The sequence below is a fragment of the Malus sylvestris genome, chromosome 3 (genome assembly GCF_916048215.2).
Source record: "Malus sylvestris chromosome 3, drMalSylv7.2, whole genome shotgun sequence".
NCBI lineage: Eukaryota > Viridiplantae > Streptophyta > Magnoliopsida > Rosales > Rosaceae > Malus > Malus sylvestris.
The window spans coordinates 25,596,955-25,619,048 of NC_062262.1; the positions used below are offsets into that span (position 1 = coordinate 25,596,955).

General features: G+C 38.4%; 1 protein-coding gene, 1 long non-coding RNA gene and 1 pseudogene across 2 annotated transcripts; 1 reads left to right on the top strand and 2 right to left on the bottom strand.

Moving 5' to 3' along the window:
* Positions 1–7,434: 7,434 nt before the first annotated feature.
* On the bottom strand, positions 7,435–9,557 carry LOC126614488 (uncharacterized). Its single transcript, XR_007620401.1, has 2 exons — positions 9,386–9,557; positions 7,435–8,599 (listed from the first exon to the last, which is right to left on the bottom strand). It is a non-coding gene; the product is annotated as an uncharacterized LOC126614488 (long non-coding RNA).
* Positions 9,558–10,757: 1,200 nt separating this feature from the next.
* LOC126617094 (GDSL esterase/lipase At4g26790-like) lies at positions 10,758–11,734 on the top strand (annotated as a pseudogene).
* Positions 11,731–13,508, bottom strand: LOC126614486 (upstream activation factor subunit UAF30). Its single transcript, XM_050282161.1, has 3 exons — positions 13,284–13,508; positions 12,369–12,574; positions 11,731–12,104 (listed from the first exon to the last, which is right to left on the bottom strand). Exons 2-3 carry the CDS (start codon positions 12,540–12,542, stop codon positions 11,976–11,978), a joined length of 303 nt encoding a protein of 100 aa, XP_050138118.1. The 5' UTR covers positions 12,543–12,574; positions 13,284–13,508; the 3' UTR covers positions 11,731–11,975.
* Positions 13,509–22,094: the final 8,586 nt, after the last annotated feature.

Here is a 22,094-nt window from a genome sequence, read left to right on the forward strand (position 1 = left end):
CTTTTTGCGTGATGGAACTTCAGGTCCAATCATTTTTATATGATGAGGATCAAGAAACTGCAGGTTCTGATCTGATCAATGAACTTTAGGTCTTATATATACTCATTGTAACAAAAGATAAGTGCAATAAATAAATTAAAGCAATAGGCGGTAATTCTAGTCATAATGAATAAATTGCATTTAAGTAAATAAAGCTTGTGACAAGGGCTTTAATTTAGCACCATCAAAACTTAAAGCAATAGGCGGTAAAACCGTCCATGGTAAAGAAATTGCTTTAAAGTAAATAAAGCTTATGAAAAGGGCTTTGATTCAACACAATTCACATAAATATCAAAGCTTTAAAACAAAAAGTAATAATTCTACCCACTGTAAATAAATTGCTTTAAATAAATAGAACTTGTGACATGGGATTTAAACCAACACCATGCACATAAATATCAAAGCTTTAAAGCAAAGGGTAATAATTCTACCCACTGTAAATAAATTGTTTTAAATAAATAGAACTTGTGACATGGGCTTTAAACCAACACCATGCACATAAATATGCCAAAACAGAAAATGCAATGATTAAGCCCTCATCTTTTGCTTTTTTTTTTCTTGGTCTGCCACTTCTTTTGTTTGATTCCTTTTATTTTTATTTTTATTTCACAGTTCTAAAGTCATTTTGGTTACTCAGGAAATAATAGTAACAATAGGTTCCAATTGGTGTTCCTCCTCCGGTGAGTTTCAAAAAAGTTGAAACGGTTCCCATAAGTTTTGGAGTCAAAAGTTTTTGCAACTTATGAGAAGATCAAACCGTTAGATTTAGCTCAAATGTTAGTATGATATGGATAAGAGGATACTGAACAACTTTCGTGAAGAAATAATTTCGATCTGACTACCGAAATGGAGTTTGGGTACTCATAAGGTGGCTGTCCAGTTTTCTATGGAAATTGAAAACTGGTTTGGTATTTCAGACATCTGCAACGATCGCACCGTTAAAGTTTTCTGAAATTTTGATATGTTGTAGATATTGAGCGGACAAACAACTTTTAAGAAGAAAGTATTTAATCCGAGGTCCGCAAGTTGGAGTTCCGAGGCTGTTTACATAGCTGTCAAATTCTCTACAAATTTTGAGTCTGTACTCTTTTGCTTCTGCAAATGATGATATACAGTCATACAACAATATATATAGTTGCTTCAAGAAAATCAATTGTACTGAGATTTGAAGATGAAATGAAAAGATTTTCTTATCTGTGAGATTCCAGGCGACAGAGGTGAACAGGATTTGTGACGTTGTGTTTTCCACTGACACGAGAGCTTCTCGTGCTGATAACGTATTGTAAAATCGACGGCGTGTACAATGGAATAAATAAACAAGATATAAAATTTACGAGGTTCCTCTACAGTCAATGTGACTGGAGTACGTCCTCGGGGTAGCAGTGATGCTTTCATTATAATCTGAAATAATAAGAGTACAAAGATAACTCTCTCTATTATCTCTTCTCCTCTTCCTCTCTTTTCTCTCTTCCTTTCTTCCTTCCTATCTCTCCCATGAACCTCTTAATTTCATCTTTTCCTTTTCCTTTTTTTTTTTGTTGTGTTCCATAAGACTTGTTTTTATAGAAGCAAATCATAAGCAACATAGTGAAAGACTTATTATATGCATGTGAGTATTTACTATACACATTACTATACACATGTGGTACTTTACTATACACATTACTATACACATGTAGGCAAACATACCCACTATTTACGACATGAACTTTCTTTTGCCTATTTTCTCTCTTACTTTATGTCTTAATTTATAGTAAACATAAGAAATTATTTGTTCTACAAGTTAAAAAAGCTTAAGATTTTCTAAATTACATAAGAATTCTATATACAATCTATTAGGAATTATGCAATTACATTTGTGCTACAATTCTAACTACAACACTACCTCTTGAGTGGGTAAATACTCAAGTAGATGACGCATCAGATTTTCATGGATGATATAAAAGCAGTTGATGAAGTCGTCTCGTCCAATGACACAAGTAGCAAATGCGAGTTTCAGAATAAGGAAGAATGCATTTATGGATAAACCTCACAAAATCTGGCTAAAGTAAAATTTAAGATGGGACAAAATCCACCAATAGTCTAAGGAGAAAAGTGAGTAAATTTGTAACATCCCACATCGCCTAGGGGAGTGGATCCTGTAAGCCTTATATGTATATTCACATCTCTACCTAGCACGAGGCTTTTTGGGAGCTCACTGGCTTTGGGTTCCATCGGAATTCCGAAGTTAAACGAGTTCACGCAAGAGCAATCCCAGGATGGGTGACCCACTGGGAAGTTCTTGTGTGAGTTCTCAGAAACAAAACCGTGAGGGCATGGTCGGGGTCCCAAAGCGGATAATATCGTGCTACGATGGAGTCAAGCCCGGGATATGGTGGAAGCCCAGGTTGGGATGTGACAATTTATAACGAGTAAAAGACTAACATCTTCAGGACATAAGTAAAACGCAAAAGAAGGTATGACCAACTAGAGTAGTTGCCTCATCAAAATCTCGTCAAGCTACAATAACTCAATGGGATAAAATGATCTTGATTGTAGGAGAAATAGTACATTAAGGTCAAATTTGTATACTTTAGAATACTCCCCCTGAGTTTGACAAAACTCTTAATGAGAACTATAAGCATTGCAAATCAGACAATTTACGCATACCAATTCCTTGAACAAGCTTCTAAAAAGTAGGTTTCGACAATGACTTCGTGAAGAGGTCGGCAAATTTGTCTTGGTTCAGATCTACTTGACTTCAATTTTCTAAAACTCTTGTTGCTGATGTGAGAAAAAGAATTCAGTACAATGTAAGTCATTCGGGAACTTCATATATATATATATATTTGTGTATTAAGATCCTTATAGGAATATATGGTAGTAAACATAACGGGTAAAAGTAAGAAAGCCTAAATACAATCTAATAGAAATTACACCATCATACATGCTCACTCTAACTACAACATTTTCTTTCTTCAATCATGATTTTTCTTACCACTAGCATTAATTCAACTCGCATGAAATAATGAGTTTGACATTAAATTATTATCAGGTCAAATGGTAATTGTATATAACTAACAAGATGTCTAAGTTGTCACTCAGTACTACGGTTTGGTGGTATTCCTCTTCACTTGGAAGTGAGAGGTCTTAGGTTCAAATCTCGTGGATGGCGAATTCAATACCAAATTAGGTTGCCCATTGTATGGCTTAGCCGAACTCCTAATTCCCCTAGTGTAAAAATACCGATGTACTAAAAAAAACAAGATGTCTATTTTTTATTTTAAGTGAAATGATACAACTTTTTATTTATGTTTTAAGTAAAGCGAAATGCTAAGGAAACTCTTTCAAAAGTGGGTCTCTCCATGAACTCTTCACCACCTCTTATTTTTGACAAAATGATTTATAATGTTGGCATGAAAATTATGTCAAAAACATAAAGTGGTGGAAAGTCCATGATAAGTCTCTTAAATCAAAAGATTCAACTTTTGTCTCTATAAATAGACACATCTTCTTGTAAGGGGCAAATTCTCATTAGTCATGAGCCAATTCAATGCAGTTTCTGTTATATAAATGTAAAAGTTAGAGAGATAACCTTTATAGTGAGTGGACTGAAGCAGAGGTAAAATATTACACTGTAATTAAAACACAAGGAGATGGCAAATTAAAGAGGGATGAATGGATGATATTATTGATCTGTTTGTTTTCTAACTGTTTTTCCGTGCGTTTGTTGTAGTTGGAGCGCTCTATTTATAGAGCAGCTCCATACACACAATTTCTTACAATTTGAAAACTTACATCGCATATTTTGACAAACACATATTTTGTTTCCATAGTCTATGTCAACATTTATGAACATTGACAATAACAATGCCATTGTTGAATATCATCCTGCACACACTTTGAATCATCTTCCAAGATCTGTATGGGCATTCACTTCTCACCAGTATTTTCAACACTCCCCCTTGGGTGCCCACATATCAACATCAGTTGCCTCGTTAAAACCTTGCTTGGAAAAACCCAGTGGGAAAAAACCATAGCGAAGGAAAAAGAGTACAACTTTACCTGGATTGTTGATATAGTGTTCAGTATGCTTATGTTGTCTCGTTAAAACCCTGATAGGAAAAACCCAGTGGGAAAAATCCTAATCGAAGGAAAAAGAGTACAACAAGCATGTATCATGGATGCTCCCCCTGAGATGTATCTCCCCCTGATACCGCACTCTCCAAACTTAGTTGTTTGGTAAGTCGACAAAATTCGATACTTTGCACTAACTTCTGAAACATGCATTTTGGTAGAGACTTGGTGAACAAGTCTGCCGGATTTTCATTAGAACGGATTTGTTTGACTTCAATAACTTTAGCCTTCTGAAGCTCATGTGCACTAAAAAACTTTGGAGATATGTGTTTAGTTTTATCGCCCTTGATGAATCCTTCCTTCATTTGGGCAACACAGGCTGCATTATCTTCATGAATGACAGTTGGATTATCTGTCTTCGAAGTTAGACCACATGAATTCCGAATATGATGGATCATTGATCTTAACAAAGAACATTCACGACCTGTTTCATGTAAAGCAAGTATTTCTGAATGATTTGAAGATGTAGCAACCAATGTTTGCTTTGTTGAGCACCATGAGATCGCTGCATCTCCATTCTTGAACACATATCCAGTTTGCGAGCGGGCTTCATGCGGATCAAAGAGGAAACCAGCATTTGCATATCTAACAAGGACCTGGTTATTTGTGGAGTTCTTTGAGTAGAAGAGACCCATGTCTGTTGTCCCACGAAGGTATCGCAATACATCTTTGACACCCTTCCAATGACGGATTGTTGGAGCATTTGTTGTCCCACGAAGGTATCGCAATACATCTTTGACACCCTTCCAATGACGGATTGTTGATATATCCTTCTTTGATCAAATACTCACTGAGACGATTATACCACATTCGTCCAGATTGTTTCAGCCCATACAATGATCGCCTTAATTTGATCGAGAGCATACCTCGTGGTTTGTTACTTGTTTCAGGCAACTTAAGTCCTTCTGGGACTTTCATGTATATGTCAGTATCTAATTCTCCATATAGATACGCAGTGATGACATCCATAAGTCGCATGTCAAGCTTTTCTGAAACCACTAAACTTATTAAGTAACGGAACGTAATTACGTCCATTACAGGAGAGTATGTCTCCTCATAATCAATTCTAGGTCTTTGTGAAAAGCCTTGTGCAACGAGTCGTGCTTTGTATCTAGCAATCTCGTTTTTCTCATTGCGTTTCCTTGTGAATACCCATTTGTAACCCACGAGGTTTACATCAGGCGGGGTTTGGACTACTGGTCCAAAAACACTTCGCCTTTCCAAGGAACTTAATTCTACCTGGATTGCATCTTTCCACTTAGGCCAATCTTGTCTCTATTTGCACTCATCAACAGAGCGGGGCTCAATATCATCACTTAATATGATTTCAGTGGCTACTGCGAATGCAAACATATCGTCAATGATTATTTCATTCTGATCCCACAATTCATTAGTACATGCATAATTTATGGAGATTTATTTGCTTTCATGTACTTCTGTCTCTTCAGGGACATATGTCTCATCAATGACATTTTCTTTTTCCGGAAGTCCAGAATCATGAATTGTGGATTTGTCATTCATTCTTTCTTCCTGAATGATTTCATTTGGATTCAGTTGTGCCCTTGTCTTTCTCTTTCGAGGGGCTGAATCTTTTGAACCTGGTGGTCTACTACGCTTCAGGCGTGCACCAGATGAATCATTCGCTGCCACTTTATTTTGTCCAACAGGGACATCAATTCTAGCAGGTGCATTTGCAGCTGGTATATGCAATTTTGTCACTTTCATAGCATCATTAAATGCATCTGGCATTTGATTGGCAATTCTTTGAAGATGAACGATCCTCTTTACTTCATTTTCACATTGAATGATTCGAGGATCAAAATGAGACAAGGTGGGAACAACCCATGTCAGTTCTTTCCGTTCTTCTGGAACGGTCTTTTCTCCCCCTAACGATGGGAAGACTGTCTCATTAAAATGACAATCAGCAAAACGAGCTGTAAACATATCACCTGTCAAGGGTTCCAAATATCTAATGATAGATGGTGAATCAAAACCCACATAAATTCCCAGTCTACGCTGAGGTCCCATTTTAGTGCGTTGCGCGGGTGCAATAGGCACATAAACAGCACAACCAAAAACTCGTAAATGTGAAATGTTTGGCTGATGTCCAAACACGAGTTGTATTGACGAGTATTGGTGGTTGGCTATAGGTCTCAATCGAACCAATGATGCAGCATGTAGGATGGCATGTCCCCATGCAGAAGTTGGTAATTTGGTTTTCATAAGAAGAGTGCGGGCTATTAACTGAAGCCGCTTGATTAATGCTTCTGCTAAACCATTTTGAGTATGGACATAAGGAACAGGGTGTTCAATATCAATGCCCAATGTCATGCAGTAATCATCAAAGGTTTGAGACGTAAATTCACCAGCGTTATCAAGTCGGATTGACTTAATGGGATAATCTGGGAACTGTGCTCGTAACTTAGTTATCTGAGCAAGAAGTCTCGCAAAAGCTACATTCCAAGTAGATAAGAGACAAATATGTGACCATCTGGTGGATGCATCAACCAAAACCATAAAATATCGAAATGGTCCACAAGATGGTTGAATAGGTCCACAAATATCCCCTTGAATTCTTTGCAGAAATGATGGGGATTCAGCATCAACCTTTAGTTGTGATGGTCTTATTACCAACTTCCCTTGAGAACAAGCCTTGCAAGGGTTATCATTTGAGATAGCAATGTCTCTACTCAATAATGGATGTCCATTAGAGTTGGTAATGATCCTACGCATCATGGTGGATCCTGGATGACCCAGACGGTCATGCCAAAGCATGTAAACCTTTGAATCAATGAACTTCTGGTTCATGACAGTATGTGATTCAATTGTCCTTATGTATGTATAATATAATCCACTCGAAAAACCACGCAACTTCTCCAATATACGCTTCTGGGTATCATTGGAGGTAATGCATAGATACTTCACATTTTCTGCACTTTTCGTTTCAATGTGGTATCCATTTAGACGTATGTCTTTGAAACTCAACAAATTTCGAGTAGATCGAGTAGCATACAATGCATTTTGTATGGACAATATTGTTCTATTTGGTAACATAATCTGAGCTTTCCCTGAGCCTTCAATTACATCTGAAGGTCCTGATATTGTTGTTACCCCTACTCTTGTAAGCATTAAGTTTGAGAAATACTTTCGATCACGAAGTATTGTATGTGTGGTTGCACTGTCTGCAAGACATATATCTCCGCCATTTCTCATGTTCTGAGAATAACCACAGTTTTTATCCATGCTTTCTGAGTAAATGGAATCACAGTTAACAAACAATTTATAACAGGAAATTTACATGCCACTTTTATTGAATTTGAAAAACTAGTTTTAGACAACAAGTTCAGCATAATAAAAGTACATCAAACATAAACAATTTAGTCGGACCGATATACTTCATTCCTCCTTTCCATAACGAAGTCTGAAACATCGAGGTGAGTTACGTCAAATTGCCCTGATAAATCAAACACTGGATCAGGTATATCCATTGGTTTAGCCTGGTCGAGAAAATTGGTCTCGACACCCTTCTCCTTGAGGGAGGCTTGATACAACTTCACCAGATATTTTGGGGTACAACAAGTTCGCGCCCAATGCCCATTGCCACCACACCTATGACAGGCTCCTTCAGAGTTCCTGGAAGCATGGGTCATGTGAGTTTTGCCTTTGTGACGATTCACATTTTTGAAGCTCGGGCCAGAATTATGCCTCGGAACCTGGTTGTGAAACTGACCACCATGGTTCTTGCCTTTCCTATTCCATCAACCTCGTTTGTGGCCATGTCCTCGTTTATGATAATCACCACCAGAGGATGTGGCATTCACTTCGAGGGAAGCAACATTCACTTCTGGGAATGATGCAAATCCAGTAGGTCGGGAATTATGGTTTTTCATCAGGAGCTCATTGTTCTGTTCATTTACCAGAAGCACAGATATCAGCTGATTGTATTCAGTGTAGCCTCGCGCTCTATACTGCTGCTGCAAGAGCACGTTATTGGCATGAAATGTGCTATAAGTCTTTTCCAGCAACATTTCCTCAGTAATGGTATCCCTACAAAGCTTCATCTGAGAGGTAATCCTGAACAACGCAGAATTGTACTCCGCCACTGATTTGAAATCCTGAATTCTTAGGTGAGACCACTCATAGCGAGCTTTTGGAAGAATCACCGTTGTCTGGTGATTGTATCTGCTTCTCAAGGCCTCTCAGAGAGCTAACGGATCTTCAACCGTTAAGTACTCACTCTTTAGTGCCTCATCAAGATGGCGGCGAATAAAGATCATGGCCTTCGCCCGATCTTGAGAGGATGAGCTGCTTTCTTCCCTGATGGTATCTCCAAGATTCCCTGCTTCCAGATGGATCTTGGTATCAAGTACCCAGGTAAGGTAATTCTTCCCGGTAATGTCCAGGGCATCATATTCAAGCTTCGCCAAGTTCGCCATTTTCTTTTCTGAAAGAAAATGAGATGTGTAAGAACTTGCAATAATATGTATTCCTGGAGGAATGTAATGTTAGAATTTCTGGTTCTTACAAATTTTTCATTTTGATCTTCAGGCCAAAATGATAAGCACTCGAAACTTCTGGCTCGAGATTTTCAGGGTGAATTAGGAGGGCAATTGTACCGCACCATTCTCATTGAAATAATGTAACATGGAATGGGCGATTAGTCCGCACCACTCAAGTAGCAAGAAAATTGAAATACGCAGAGCAGGGTGGGCGATTATACCGCACCACCTAAAATTGCAATGAAATTAAACAACAGGTAAATGTAAATTTGCAGAGCAAGGTGGGCGATTATATCGCTCCACCTGAAATTTGCAGTAAAAGTAGATCTGCAGTCCAAGATAGGCGATGATACCGCACCATCTTGGATCGCAGTAAGATGAAATTTGCAGTTCAAGATGGGCGATTGTACCGCACCATCTTGGATTGCAGTAAAAATAAATACTGGGTTAGTAATCAATATCCAAACCAAACAAGTAATCAAAGATGTATGTAACCGCTAGTTGGAGAACTACGAGCAGGCATGGAGCAAACAGTTCGTCGCGAGGGTATACTGCCAAGTTGAGGCAGAGGAAGAAGATGAACAGGAAAAACCTTAGAGGAAACATTTTTTTTCGTTCGGCGGAGAGAAGTGAGAGAATGATTTCTTTTGGTGAATGTAAATGAGACATGGTTATATTTAGAGACTCGTGCTGATAACGTGTTATATAAATGTAAAAGTTAGAGAGATAACCTTTATAGTGAGTGGACCGAAGCAGAGGTAAAATATCACACTGTAATTAAAACACAAGGAGATGGCAAATTAAAGAGGGAGGAATGGATGATATTATTGATCTGTTTGTTTTCTAACTGTTTTTCCGTGCGTTTGTTGTAGTTGGAGCGCTCTATTTATAGAGCAGCTCCATACACACAATTTCTTACAATTTGAAAACTTACATCGCATATTTTGACAAACACATATTTTGTTTCCATAGTCTATGTCAACATTTATGAACATTGACAATAACAATGCCATTGTTGAATATCATCCTGCACACACTTTGAATCATCTTCCAAGATCTGTATGGACATTCACTTCTCACCAGTATTTTCAACAGTTTCATAATTTTATGTGATTTTAAGAGATTAACTAATTCCTTGAGAGTGTTTATATAATTATGGTTTGCTAGGCCTCTTTGGTTTAGAGTGCTACCTATAGTAAACGTGAGTTTACAAGGCTTCAATTTTCTCATATTGCTCATTGAAGTTTTGAAATCGTATCAATTTATAATTTTTGCCTATGTAGCTGTGATTGTATGGTCTTTCGTTAAAGGGTGGTGCTACCCGCACACCAATTTTTACGTCTCACACTCCTCTCAATTTCCGGCCATGAATCGAATGAATTGAAGAAGATTAATGGACAAAAATTAACAATGATATATAAGAGGTAAAAATGAGTGTATGCATAGCACTACCCTTGTTAAATTAATGACATGATAAATATGTGACCATTTTTTAATTGATGTGGAAGTCACACTTACACTGACGAACAAAAAGACATCATGAAGGTGTAAGTGCAAGTGTGACTTCCATATCTACTAGAGTCAAATAAATGAAAGAGTAACTTGATAAAAATTTAAAACCTCGATACAAAGCCAGGTTAAGCTTCCTTCACTTTTTTATTATCCCTAAACCAGAATCTCCCATGACTAATTATTACTAGGTTCAGATTCAGCTACAAATTAGGGCAATCCTATTTTCCTTACCTGTTCCTCCACCATTGACTCTCTCACATACAAAACACCAACAGAAATTAAAGTCTCAACAAACTTCATAAACCTCCATGTCCATCAGCTCCTTCCATTTCATATAAATTCATATCATCCCTACCAACAACCTACTGCATTTTTATACTCTAAACGGGTGAGTTCAAGGGAAGCGAAAAGATCACAGTTAAGGCCATTCAATGGCTCCTCCTTGCCCATCTTCTAGTGCAGATTCTATGGTGTGTGTGCGAAAGTTCCAGCAATCATTGTGTTTGGAGACTCTACTGTGGATACAGGGAACAACAACCAGATATCAACAGTTTTAAAGATAAGACTTTGAACACTACGGTTGCGATTTCTATGGAGGCTGGCCTACTGGCCGGTTTTCCAACGGACTTCATTTCTGAAGCTTTTATGATCAAGCCAACCATGCCTGCATGCTTGGATCCTATTTATAACATTCGGATTTCTATGGAGTCATAACGCAACTTCTGATGTGCTTTTAAGTCGCATTATGATTCAACCTAGTACGCCTAATAAGCGTCAATGATGCATGAGTGAATCTAAGTGAAAAGAGAAAATGAAAACTAATCGAAAGACAAAACAGTTGTTTCCAACAATTTCCAGAAACTCAGTTAATTCTGAGTTCTAATCATTTCAATCATATTGCTTTTGTGTCATTTCAAATCAAAATAGTTATACTAAGTTAAAGTCAAGAAATACAGGCTTGTTTTATTTACAGCTGCTATACTGGTTGTGCAGTTTGTGATATCTCTTTGGAAGGAATTGGAGAACTAAAAAAATATCAGAAGAACCTGCGAAGCTACCTAGGCAACGATAAAGCTAACGAGGTCCTGGGAGAAGCATTTTACCTGAAGACTATAGGAACCAATGATTTCTAGAAAATTACTTTGAATTTTCAGGCAGAGCATCGCAGTTTTCCATTGAGGATAACCAAGCTTTCTACTAGGAATTGCTGGAAATACCATCTTGGAGGTCGGAAGATGTCTCTAGGCGGCCGTCCTCCAATGAGCCGCCTGCCACTAGAAAGAACTACAGATATCCTTTTTGGGAGTGTTTGTATTGAGGAGTACAATGATGAGGCCAAAAGTTTCGATGTGAAGATGCAGGAATTGGGTGAGAAGCTCAACACAGAACTAGTTATATTTCAACTTGTTCTATCAAACCCATACGATATTCTCTCAGAAATCATCCGAAACCCAGTGTTTTTCGTCGAGTTTTGTTGTCATGCTTTCACTATAATTTCAATTGTAATGTCACTTACAGATTCCGAATGTAAATTTGACACCAACAGAGAGGCCATACAGATAAGTTGAGTATTTAAACAAAAACATATTTACCTTTTAAAACTACCGTTAAGGTCTTACAAAACCATACTGAATAGCAATTAAAAGGGCATGACATGAAAATAGAACATAACGTAAAATGGCTGACTGAGGCTGCAATTACTCCTGAAATAGTTTCTTACGACATAAGGTACCAAGAATTGTAAAATGCTTCTTAGAGAAAAGATTACCATGGGGGAGATAATGTGCACCTCAATTTGAATTGGGAATTTTACTTTGGCTCTTTGGGGAAATGGAGCTTGATCAGTGTAGGAAGTTCAGATAACTCAACTTGAGGCTTGCCCAACAAAACGCTCCTCAACTTTTCGTCACAATTGACCACATTCTTGTTGTTCGGATCCTATGCAAGCACACCACTTCAGTATTTAAAAAAAATCTATACCATGAAAGTACTAAAACAGATTTCGATGAGCAAAACTAAGAACTGCCTCTTAATTGCAATTGAACAGCAAACATCGTGCGCCATAACTAAGACAAAGCAACACAGAAAGACTAATGCAGCACCATTTTACTTCATATGATTAAATACAACTGATCGCACTTTAGTTTGCAAGAACACATGGAGTACTTATCACTAACAAACAAATCGATAAATTTAAGGAACCTGGAGATTGTTGTCCTTGATGTATGACCAGACACGCATGAAACATCCAAGACGAGAAATCTGAGACTGACCCGTGAACTCTCGCAGTGTAGAAGGAAGATTTACGAGGTCAATCAAGTTGGCCAGCTTCTTTGGGTTATCTGTAATGGTCTTCTTCATCATCGGCGGCAACATTTTTATCACTCACTCCTGCCTCAACTTTCTTTCTAAAAATGAAAATCAGAAATCATTGAGTCAATGACCGGTAAACTTTTACATTAATATCATATACACAAATTTCCCACCACTTCTGTTACCCAGTTCAAACAAGTGTCTTTAATTTGAACATAAACTGCATATTACACTAAACCGTTAAAACAATGCATAATTAAGTACCAATTTTTTAGGTCAACTTAACTTAGTTTGTGCATCTATCGTTTGAATGTGTTTTTAAAATGACTGAAAGCGCTTTTAGAAAAAATATTTTTGGTTCTAAAAGCACTTGAGGTGTTTTATGTAAGAAGCACAAGTTATGTGCTTCTTCTAGGAAGCACTTTAGGTACTTTTTCAAGATTTACTTGCATCTTTACTAAATATTGGTTCTAAAAATATTTTTACCAAAAACACTTTAAATCATTTTAAAAGCAAATCTAAACGAGTTCTTCTAAGTTCGTCACCATAAAAAGCATAGAATTGCACTTAAAAGGGCAATTTCCGTTGTCAAAAACAGAAACAGAGCTTAAGAGGAATTTTATCGAACACCTGGTGTGCTATAAACACCAGCTTCCACAAGGTAATGATCAATGGATAAAAATAATAGCTAATTTAACCGAAAATTGGTATTAAAGGGATCGTAGAGTTAAAAATAACAATGATCATAGCAATGATTAATTTCATGAGATGTTGGTATCGAGAAATTGCAAGGTAATAATTCACCTAATGGTGCAGAGACGAACAGAGGATCTCTAGCTGCTTGCTCTCTCTAAATCCTGATGATAGGCTGCAGTACCTTGACCTTAATCGACCCAGGCTTGCAACTTATAATTTATGATTGGCAATTAGTGCTAATTTTTGGGTAAATTAGGCAATTGGAAGGTATGAAATTTCAAGTTGGTATGCTCGTATTGGAATGTATGAACTTTATTAGATAAGTTTTCTATATTTCGGAATACTACAGCTTTATATTCAGTAGATTCGCAAATAAGTAAAAATAGTGTTTTCTAAAAGAAAACTAATGAAAAAGGTTTGAAAAATTTGAGTTTCAATGATAAGGACAAAATAAAGGGTAAAGTGAATAGTACCAAGATTGACTTTTTAGTGCAAAAATGTGATTTTTCGTTAAAATAAACAGTACCGGTGCTTTTCGTTAAAGTTCTCTTTTCTAAATTCAATTTGACCCTTCATTTCTTGTACTGAATAATCCAGCCTGCTGAATATAAATTGTCTTACACATTTTCTCTTTTTTACAAGCAATATTGGAGTAATTTTTTAATGTGTTTAAAACACAAATATGTGACATTATTATACTATATTTGTTTTCTTGTACTGAATAATCCAGCCTGCTGAAAATAAATTGTCTTACACAGTTTCTCTTTTTTTACAAGGAGTAATTTTTTAATGTGTTCAAAACACAAATACGTGACATTATTATACTATATTTGTTACATATGAATATAACCTTGAAGCGAGATATATTCATAAAATCCACTCATATCAATGGAAAGGTACCAAGTGACGGTGTTTTTATTACACACAACAAATTCTCGATGTATTGTGCGAGAGGCGATGTTAAGAATTTGGTGGTAGGGCTGGGTTCGGTAGGCAAACTGTGTCAAATTCCTTGTGTCATCTGCCAGCCACATATACATAATTACCGAAAATTAGTTACCACTAGCCAACCGTCTTCTGCTAAAAATCGATTCAGCCAAAATTATTGGCTGGTTTGGTTGGTAAATGGCATAATCGGTGGTTTGCAAATAAGCTACAAAAACAACACCCACACACCAATAGCAACCGTCTTCCTATTAGGCACCTTGAAATGAGGTTGAAGCTCAAAGCTATACTTTAAAAACCCTTCCCCCTCAACTACCCTAAATGAGGCACAAATTCAATGAGAGCATCTTCACACCTTTTCTGGCAGAGATAGCAGTTGGCCGGATGACAAGGAGGTGTGCGTTGAAGAGAAGAAGAAAATTGAGAGAAGGCTTGATAGGAGCATATTTATGCGACTTAATTGGCTTGTTCTCGTGCGTTTACGTTGTGTTTCCTTAGTTATTTTAGCGTTTAAAGTCATTTTCGTATGTTTGTAGGTCTTAATAACAACGTTGGCAAGAAAAGTGCATTTTGGATCAATATTGGGCTGAAATGGATTGCATGCATGAGGATGGACGTTTTGGGCATATGTGTGTGCAAGTGTGTGTGTGCAAATGCAAGGGTAAACAATGACAACTCATACACATGCAAACTCACGGCAAGAGAGGGAGAAAACACATGCAAAGACACCCACATGCAAAGTGAAAGAAAGGCACGGCAATGGGAAGGAATTGTGTTGTTTTGTGGCTGAAATAATGTGTGTGCAAGTGTAACAACTAGGATGAAACATGGCAGCACACACATGCAAAGAGGAGCTGGAATCATCCTTCACACAAATGCAGCAACAACCCCTCATCATTACACAACATTTCTGCCACAAAACACATGCAAAGACACCCACATGCAAAGTGGAAGAAAGACACGGCAAAGGGGAAGGAATTGTGCTTGTTTTGTGGCTGAAATGATGCAAAGAATATGTGTGTGTGCAAGTGTAATAGCTAGGATGATAACATGGCAGCAAACACATGGCAAAGAAAAGAACATGGCAGCAAACACATGGAGCACACGGCATGGGCAGAAAATGTGGGTGTTTGGTGGTTGAAATGATGAAGCATGTGTGTGTAAATGTAAAGGGGAAACATGACAACACACACCCACACAAGCTGCACATGCAAAGGAAATGGAGTGGTCCTCTCTCAAGCCTATAAATACCACCTCCCATATTCATCAAAATGGAACATATTTGGATCCTTATCTTTGCCGTGAGTTTTCCACCACCATTCTCTCCAAATTCAGCCAAAAATCACCCCTAGCCACACCACCCATCAACCCTAAACTTTTCCATATCATTCCCCATCCATTCTACACCATAAAAACCACCCAAACCCTGTCCAAAACCTCTCTGCCGCAGCAAGGAAGAAAGAGGAACTTTGGATGCACCTGCTGCCAAGTTGGAGTGTTTTAGGTGTTCTCTTTCTTTGAATTTTAATGTCTAATTTTATGTATCTTTGCTTTGCAAGTATGAGGAACTAAACCCCCCTTGGCTAGGGAGGGATTCAAAACCATGTTTATGCTTGCTATATGATTTGATTACTTCCAATTGCGTTTCATGAATTGTGAATTTAATTTACTTATCTCTATGAATTAAAACTAATTTGTGTATGTTGGTTAAGAGTGCACGCTTAATTTTCATGCATAAGTTTGTTGCTAGGATATAAGGGAGTTTCACCTAATCGTTATGAACTTATATTCATAAGTAGTAAAGGTTGTTGATCACAATCATGTTAAGTAAATTCTTGGCATAAGTTTCATGCAATTCATAGTAACAAGTGCCTCGCCAATGCTTATGGTTTTCATAGAACTTAATGATTCTTGCTTGTATCTCTATTATGCAATTCATGTAGGGGACTTGTGAGGAATGCTTTGGGTTGTCGTATGCAATTCATCCAATTCAATAACTTTAGGGAAATCTGAGGGTTAATTAGTGCAATTCACAGTTAATCTGGGGTGTTGGGAATTCATGGTGTGTCGAAGAGCAATTGGAAATCATTTTGTATGCAAGTATAACATGTGTGGAGAAGAACCCCTTAGCTAGCTTCTCATCCATTCAATTTAATCAATTTCGTTTTACAATCTGCTAGTTCTTAAAGTTTTTGTTTAGTTTTAAATTTCGTCAAGAACCAATCTCCCATTTATTTCAAAGTGTTAGATTAGTTAGTAATCACTTTAGTTTGTGTTTTTAAGTGTTTTGATTCAAGTGGTAAACCAATTTCGTCCAAATTTGTGTTTGTGCTCAAAACTTCCTAGAAAGTGTTTTTAAGGCAGTTTTGAGTCTTTTGGTTGCTGTTTTGAATCTTTTTGTTTATCTTAGTGTTTTAAACTTTAGTTTTGCATTCTTCGAGTCTAGTTTAGTGTTTTAAACTTTGTTTTTAAGTTTTGAGTCAGTTTTCAAGTGATTTGGCAATCCCTCCTAATCCCCGGCCTAGAACGATCCCTACTTACATACTTGCTACAATTGATAAAAAGAGGGTTTAATTTGTGTGCGTATATATTTCGCATCAAATTTTTGGCGCCGTTGCCGGGGATTAGCAACTTTGCTAATCCCTTTGATTGTTTCTTTTCATTCATTTATTTTGTTGAAGTTTCTGACCTTGTTTTGTTTCTTTGTTTTTAAGGTACTAGTGCATGACTCGAAGTTCCCACCCTGTTCGTGAGCATATTTTGGACTTTGACGACGATTTTGAGAGAACTTTGAGACGAAGAAGGAACCAACAAGAGTCCAACCCACTTAGCCTGGAACCTAACCTTGAAGAACAAGTTCCAGAAGAGGAAGAGATACCCACGGCACAAGTGGGAGAAGTAGTGCAAGACATGGCCATGGACAACCGAACACTCAAGGAGCTCGCCGCTTCGGGATTAGATAATGCCGCACCTTTGTGTATCCAATATCCCACGGCTGCGCAAGGTAAGACCGAAGAGTTCGAGTTAAAGTCAAGTTTGCTCCACCACATTCCAAAATACCATAGGCTGTCCATGGAGGATCCGAACAAGCATTTAAAAGAATTTGAAGTGGTGTGTTCAAGCATGACTTCGGTTAACGTCGACGGAAGTATTTTGAAAATGAAGGCTTTTCCATTCTCTTTAATGGATAAAGCCAAAGATTGGTTGTACGAGTTAGCTCCCGGAACTGTCACATCTTGGGAGAGTACGAAGATGGCGTTTTTGGAGAAGTTTTTCCCAACTTCTCGAATCATTCTCCTACGTAAAAAGATTAGTGGTATTCAGCAAGAAGAATGTGAGTCTTTTCCTACTTATTATGAACGTTTTAAATCACTTGTTGCTTCTTGTCCACAACATCAGATGAAGGAGGAGTTACTTCTACAATACTTTTACGAGGGGCTCCTACCACTTGAACGTCAAATGCTCGATGCCTCGGCGGGTGGAGCATTGGTGGACAAAACACCCATGGCTGCCAAGATCTTGATTGCTAATCGAGCATTGAACGCTCAACAATACGAAGGCGTTGGCCAAAGAGGACCCCCACGGCAACAAGTGCATGAGGTAAGTTCCACATCCGACATTCATTCACAATTAGCTAATCTTACTTCCATTGTTTCTCAAATGGCCGAAGGAATGAGAATGCAAGGGCCAATGGTGTGTGGCATATGTTCTATCCAAGGACATGCCTCGGAAAAGTGCCCTCAACTCATTGAGAATGGTGGATGAGAGCGCGCTAACGCAATTGGATTTCAAGGCCAAAACCAACCGAGGAACGATCCATATTCAACCACATATAATCCAGGTTGGAGAGACCATCCAAACTTCAAGTGGAGGGAGGCCCAACAACCCCAACAACAAGGAGGCTTTAGGCAACAACCCCCGGGGGTTTTCACCAAGCCATACGCACCCCCACATTTTCCATAACAATCTGCCCCAAATGCTTCAGGTACATCTCTAGACAATGATACACTCCTTAAGTTACTAACTAACTTGTCTCAGGGGCAAGAAAATCAAACCAAAGCTATGCAAAGCCAAGACAAAAGGGTGGATCAATTGGAGAAACAAATTGGGCAGATTGCAGACTTTGTGAGCAAATTTCGGGACCCAGGCCAACTCCCTAGTTCTACCATTCCAAATCCAAAATGAGGTTTCGAAAGTGCAAAAGCCATATTGTTGAGAAGTGGAAAAGAAGTTGGGGCAGGTCCTAAACCATCTACATCAGGTCTCAAAGAAGATAAAAAACTACAATTTGAAGAGGAGGACATAAGCCCACCCACGACAAAGGTGGACACACCTTTGCCGCAAGCTTCCATAGGCCCAAATCTGTCCAATTCGGTCAATAAGGGTAAGAATGTGTCAAATTCACTTCCTACTAATGTTTTTCCTTCGAATGTCCCTTTTCCTAGTAGGTTTATGCAAACAAAGAAGGAGGAAGATGAAAGGGACATCCTTGAGACATTTAGGAAAGTTCAAGTCAACATACCCCTTTTGGATGCAATCAAGCAAGTCCCGAGATATGCCAAGTTTCTAAAGGAATTGTGCACCACTAGGAAGAGGATGTCGACCAAGGAGGTTGTCAAGGTAGGTGAAAATGTATCCGCCATCTTGCAACGCAAACTACCCCCCAAATGCAAAGATCCGGGTAGTTTTACAATTCCTTGTGTCATTGGAAACACTCGCTTTGAATCTCCCATGTTAGATTTAGGTGCTTCTATAAATGTTATGCCATACTCAATTTATGCATCTATGAATTTAGGAGTGTTGAAAAATGATGGTGTAATCATACAATTGGCCGATAGATCTAATGTCTATCCAAAGGGAGTTTTGGAAGATGTTCTTGTGCAGGGATATCTTGAAGATTTGAATGACGATGTACTTGAAAAAGTCATTACAAGAGGCATGGAACTCAAAACCATGGATGCAAACCATATGCTAACCCATGACATGCATGAACCATTCCATGCTGTGGCTTATAATGAGGAATTCATTGAGTTGGTTGCTGCCCTTGAGTCATTACCTAAGCATGGTGGTAAGTCTCCTAACTTCGATTCCATTCCCATTTCAACTAACAAGTTGCTTCCATCAATAATTCAGGCACCTGTCCTTGAACTCAAACCATTACCAAGCCATTTGAAGTACATTTTCTTGGGAGAAAATGAGACCCTACCTGCCATCATATCCTCATTCCTCACGGCACAAGAAGAAGAGAAACTAGTTCGAGTCTTGAAGGAGTTCAAATCTGCCCTAGGATGGACCTTGGCCAATATCAAGGGTATAAGCCCTACAACGTGCATGCATCACATATTTCTTGAGGAGGGGGCCAAACCAACTAGAGAGGCTCAACGCCGTCTCAACCCTCTAATGATGGAAGTTGTGAAAAATGAGATAATCAAGCTCCTTGATTGTGGAGTGATCTATCCTATCTCCGATAGCCGTTGGGTTTCACCTATTCAATGCGTGCCCAAGAAATCTGGAGTGACGGTTGTGGAGAATGTGGAGAATGAGCTTGTACCCACACGAATCCAAACCGGTTGGCGAGTATGCATTGATTATAGGAAGCTAAATGCCACCACAAGGAAGGATCATTTCCCATTGCCGTTCCTAGATCAAATGCTTGAAAGGTTAGCGGGTCATTCCTTTTATTGTTTTCTTGATGGATACTCTGGTTATAATCAAATTGTCATTGCCCTGGATGATCAAGAAAATACCACTTTTACTTGTCCATTTGGAACGTTTGCATATCGACGCATGCCATTCGGTTTGTGCAATGCTCCTGCCACGTTTCAAAGGTGTATGGTTAGCATATTTTCTGATTATGTTGAAAGGATTATTGAGATATTCATGGATGATTTTAGTGTGTTTGGTAGTTCATTTGATAATTGCTTAGATAATCTCACTTTAATCTTGAAACATTGTGTTGAAACAAACCTTGTGTTAAATTGGGAGAAATGTCATTTTATGGTTAAACAAGGTATTGTTTTGGGTCATATAATCTCTGAAAAAGGAATTGAAGTTGATAAGTCTAAGATATATCTTGTACACTACTTACCATCTCCTACTTCGGTGAGAGAGGTTCGTTCTTTTCTTGGTCATGCAGGATTCTATCGACGATTTATCAAGGACTTTTCCAAGATTGCACAACCTCTATGCCATCTCCTACAAAAGGAAGTGTCGTTTGAGTTCAACAAGGCGTGTGAGCAAGCATTCAACCATCTCAAGGACATACTCACTTCGGCACCAATCATCACTCCACCAGATTGGAGCATTCCCTTTGAGCTCATGTGTGATGCATCGGATTATGCAATTGGGGCTGTTTTGGGTCAAAGGAAAAACAAGCTGCCACATGTTATTTATTATGCTTCTCGTACTTTGAATGATGCACAATTAAATTATTCCACAACTGAGAAAAAGCTCTTGGCTGTTGTCTTTGCATTAGATAAGTTTAGATCGTATTTAATTGGCACTAAAGTCATTGTCTTCACTAACCATGCAGCCTTGAAGTACTTGTTCACAAAGAAAGAAGCTAAACCTCGACTCATTTGTTGGATGCTCCTACTTCAAGAGTTTGATATCGAAATTAAGGACAAAAAGGGAAGTGACAATGTGGTTGCCGACCACCTAAGCAGGTTGGTGCGTGAGGAAGAGCCCATTCCCATTTCAGAAATGTTTCCGGATGAGCAACTTCTGTCTATTGAGGTAAGTACCCCTTGGTATGCTGATTTGGTCAATTATTTGGTGTCTAAGCAAGTTCCTCACACCTTAAACAAGTCCTAATGTGATAAACTTAAACATGATGCACGTTTTTATGTTTGGGATGACCCATATGTGTGGAAGTACTGCCCAGATCAGATTGTTAGACGATGTGTACCAAATTCTGAATTTAACTCCATTCTAGCCTTTTGTCATTCTTAGGCATGTGGGGGTTATTTTGGCACTCAAAGAACAGCCCTCAAGGTGTTAGAATGTGGTTTTTATTGGCCTACATTGTTTAAAGATGCTAGAATGTTTTGCTTAACATGTGATAGATGTCAAAGGACAGGTACCATCGGTGCTAAGGACCAAATGCCGCAAACTCCTATTTTCAATGTTGAAATTTTTGATGTTTGGGGTATTGATTTCATGGGTCCCTTTCCTTCTTCATTTGGTTTCACTTATATTTTGCTTGCGGTTGATTATGTTTCCAAATGGGTAGAAGCAAAAGCTACCCGTACTAACGATTCTAGAGTCGTTTCAGATTTCATCAAGACTAACATTTTCTCTAGATTTGGGATGCTGCGGGTGTTCATAAGTGATGGAGGCTCACATTTCTGCAATCTGACCATTGAGGCACTCTTTAAGAAGTACAATGTCACCCACAAGGTTTCTACACCTTACCATCCTCAAACGAAAGGCCAAGCTGAGGTTTCCAACCGAGAGATCAAACAAATTCTAGAGAAGATCGTTGGGCCTACAAGGAAGGATTGGAGCTTACGGTTAGATGATGCACTTTGGGCATATCGTACGGCGTACAAGACACCCATTGGAATGTCCCCATTTCGGCTTATCTATGGCAAGCCGTGCCATCTCCCTATTGAATTGGAACACAAAGCTCATTGGGCCGTCAAGAAGTTCAATATGGACCTAAATGCCGCAGAGAGTCATAGGAAGTTGCAACTAAATGAACTTGATGAGATAAGGCATGAAGCGTACGAGAATGCTAACATTTACAAAGAGAAGACCAAAGTTTTCCATGATAAGATGATTCGAGGCAAAACATTCTCCGTAGGGCAGAAAGTGTTATTGTTCAATTCCCGTCTACGGTTATTTCCCGGTAAGTTACGTTCTAAGTGGATTGGACCGTTTGTTATTACTAATGTTTTTGTTCATGGTGCAGTCCATATCCAAAGCTTGAAAACGGGACATGAATTCAAGGTGAATGGGCATCGATTGAAGCCC

Excerpts from the sequence above, each read along its gene's own strand:
- LOC126614486 (XM_050282161.1), bottom strand. The coding sequence starts at position 12,542 with ATGTTGCCGCCGATGATGAAGAAGACCATTACAGATAACCCAAAGAAG. Across the intron at positions 12,105-12,368 it reads TCAAGGACAACAATCTCCAG|GATCCGAACAACAAGAATGT; the intron begins GTTCCTTAAATT and ends GTGCTTGCATAG.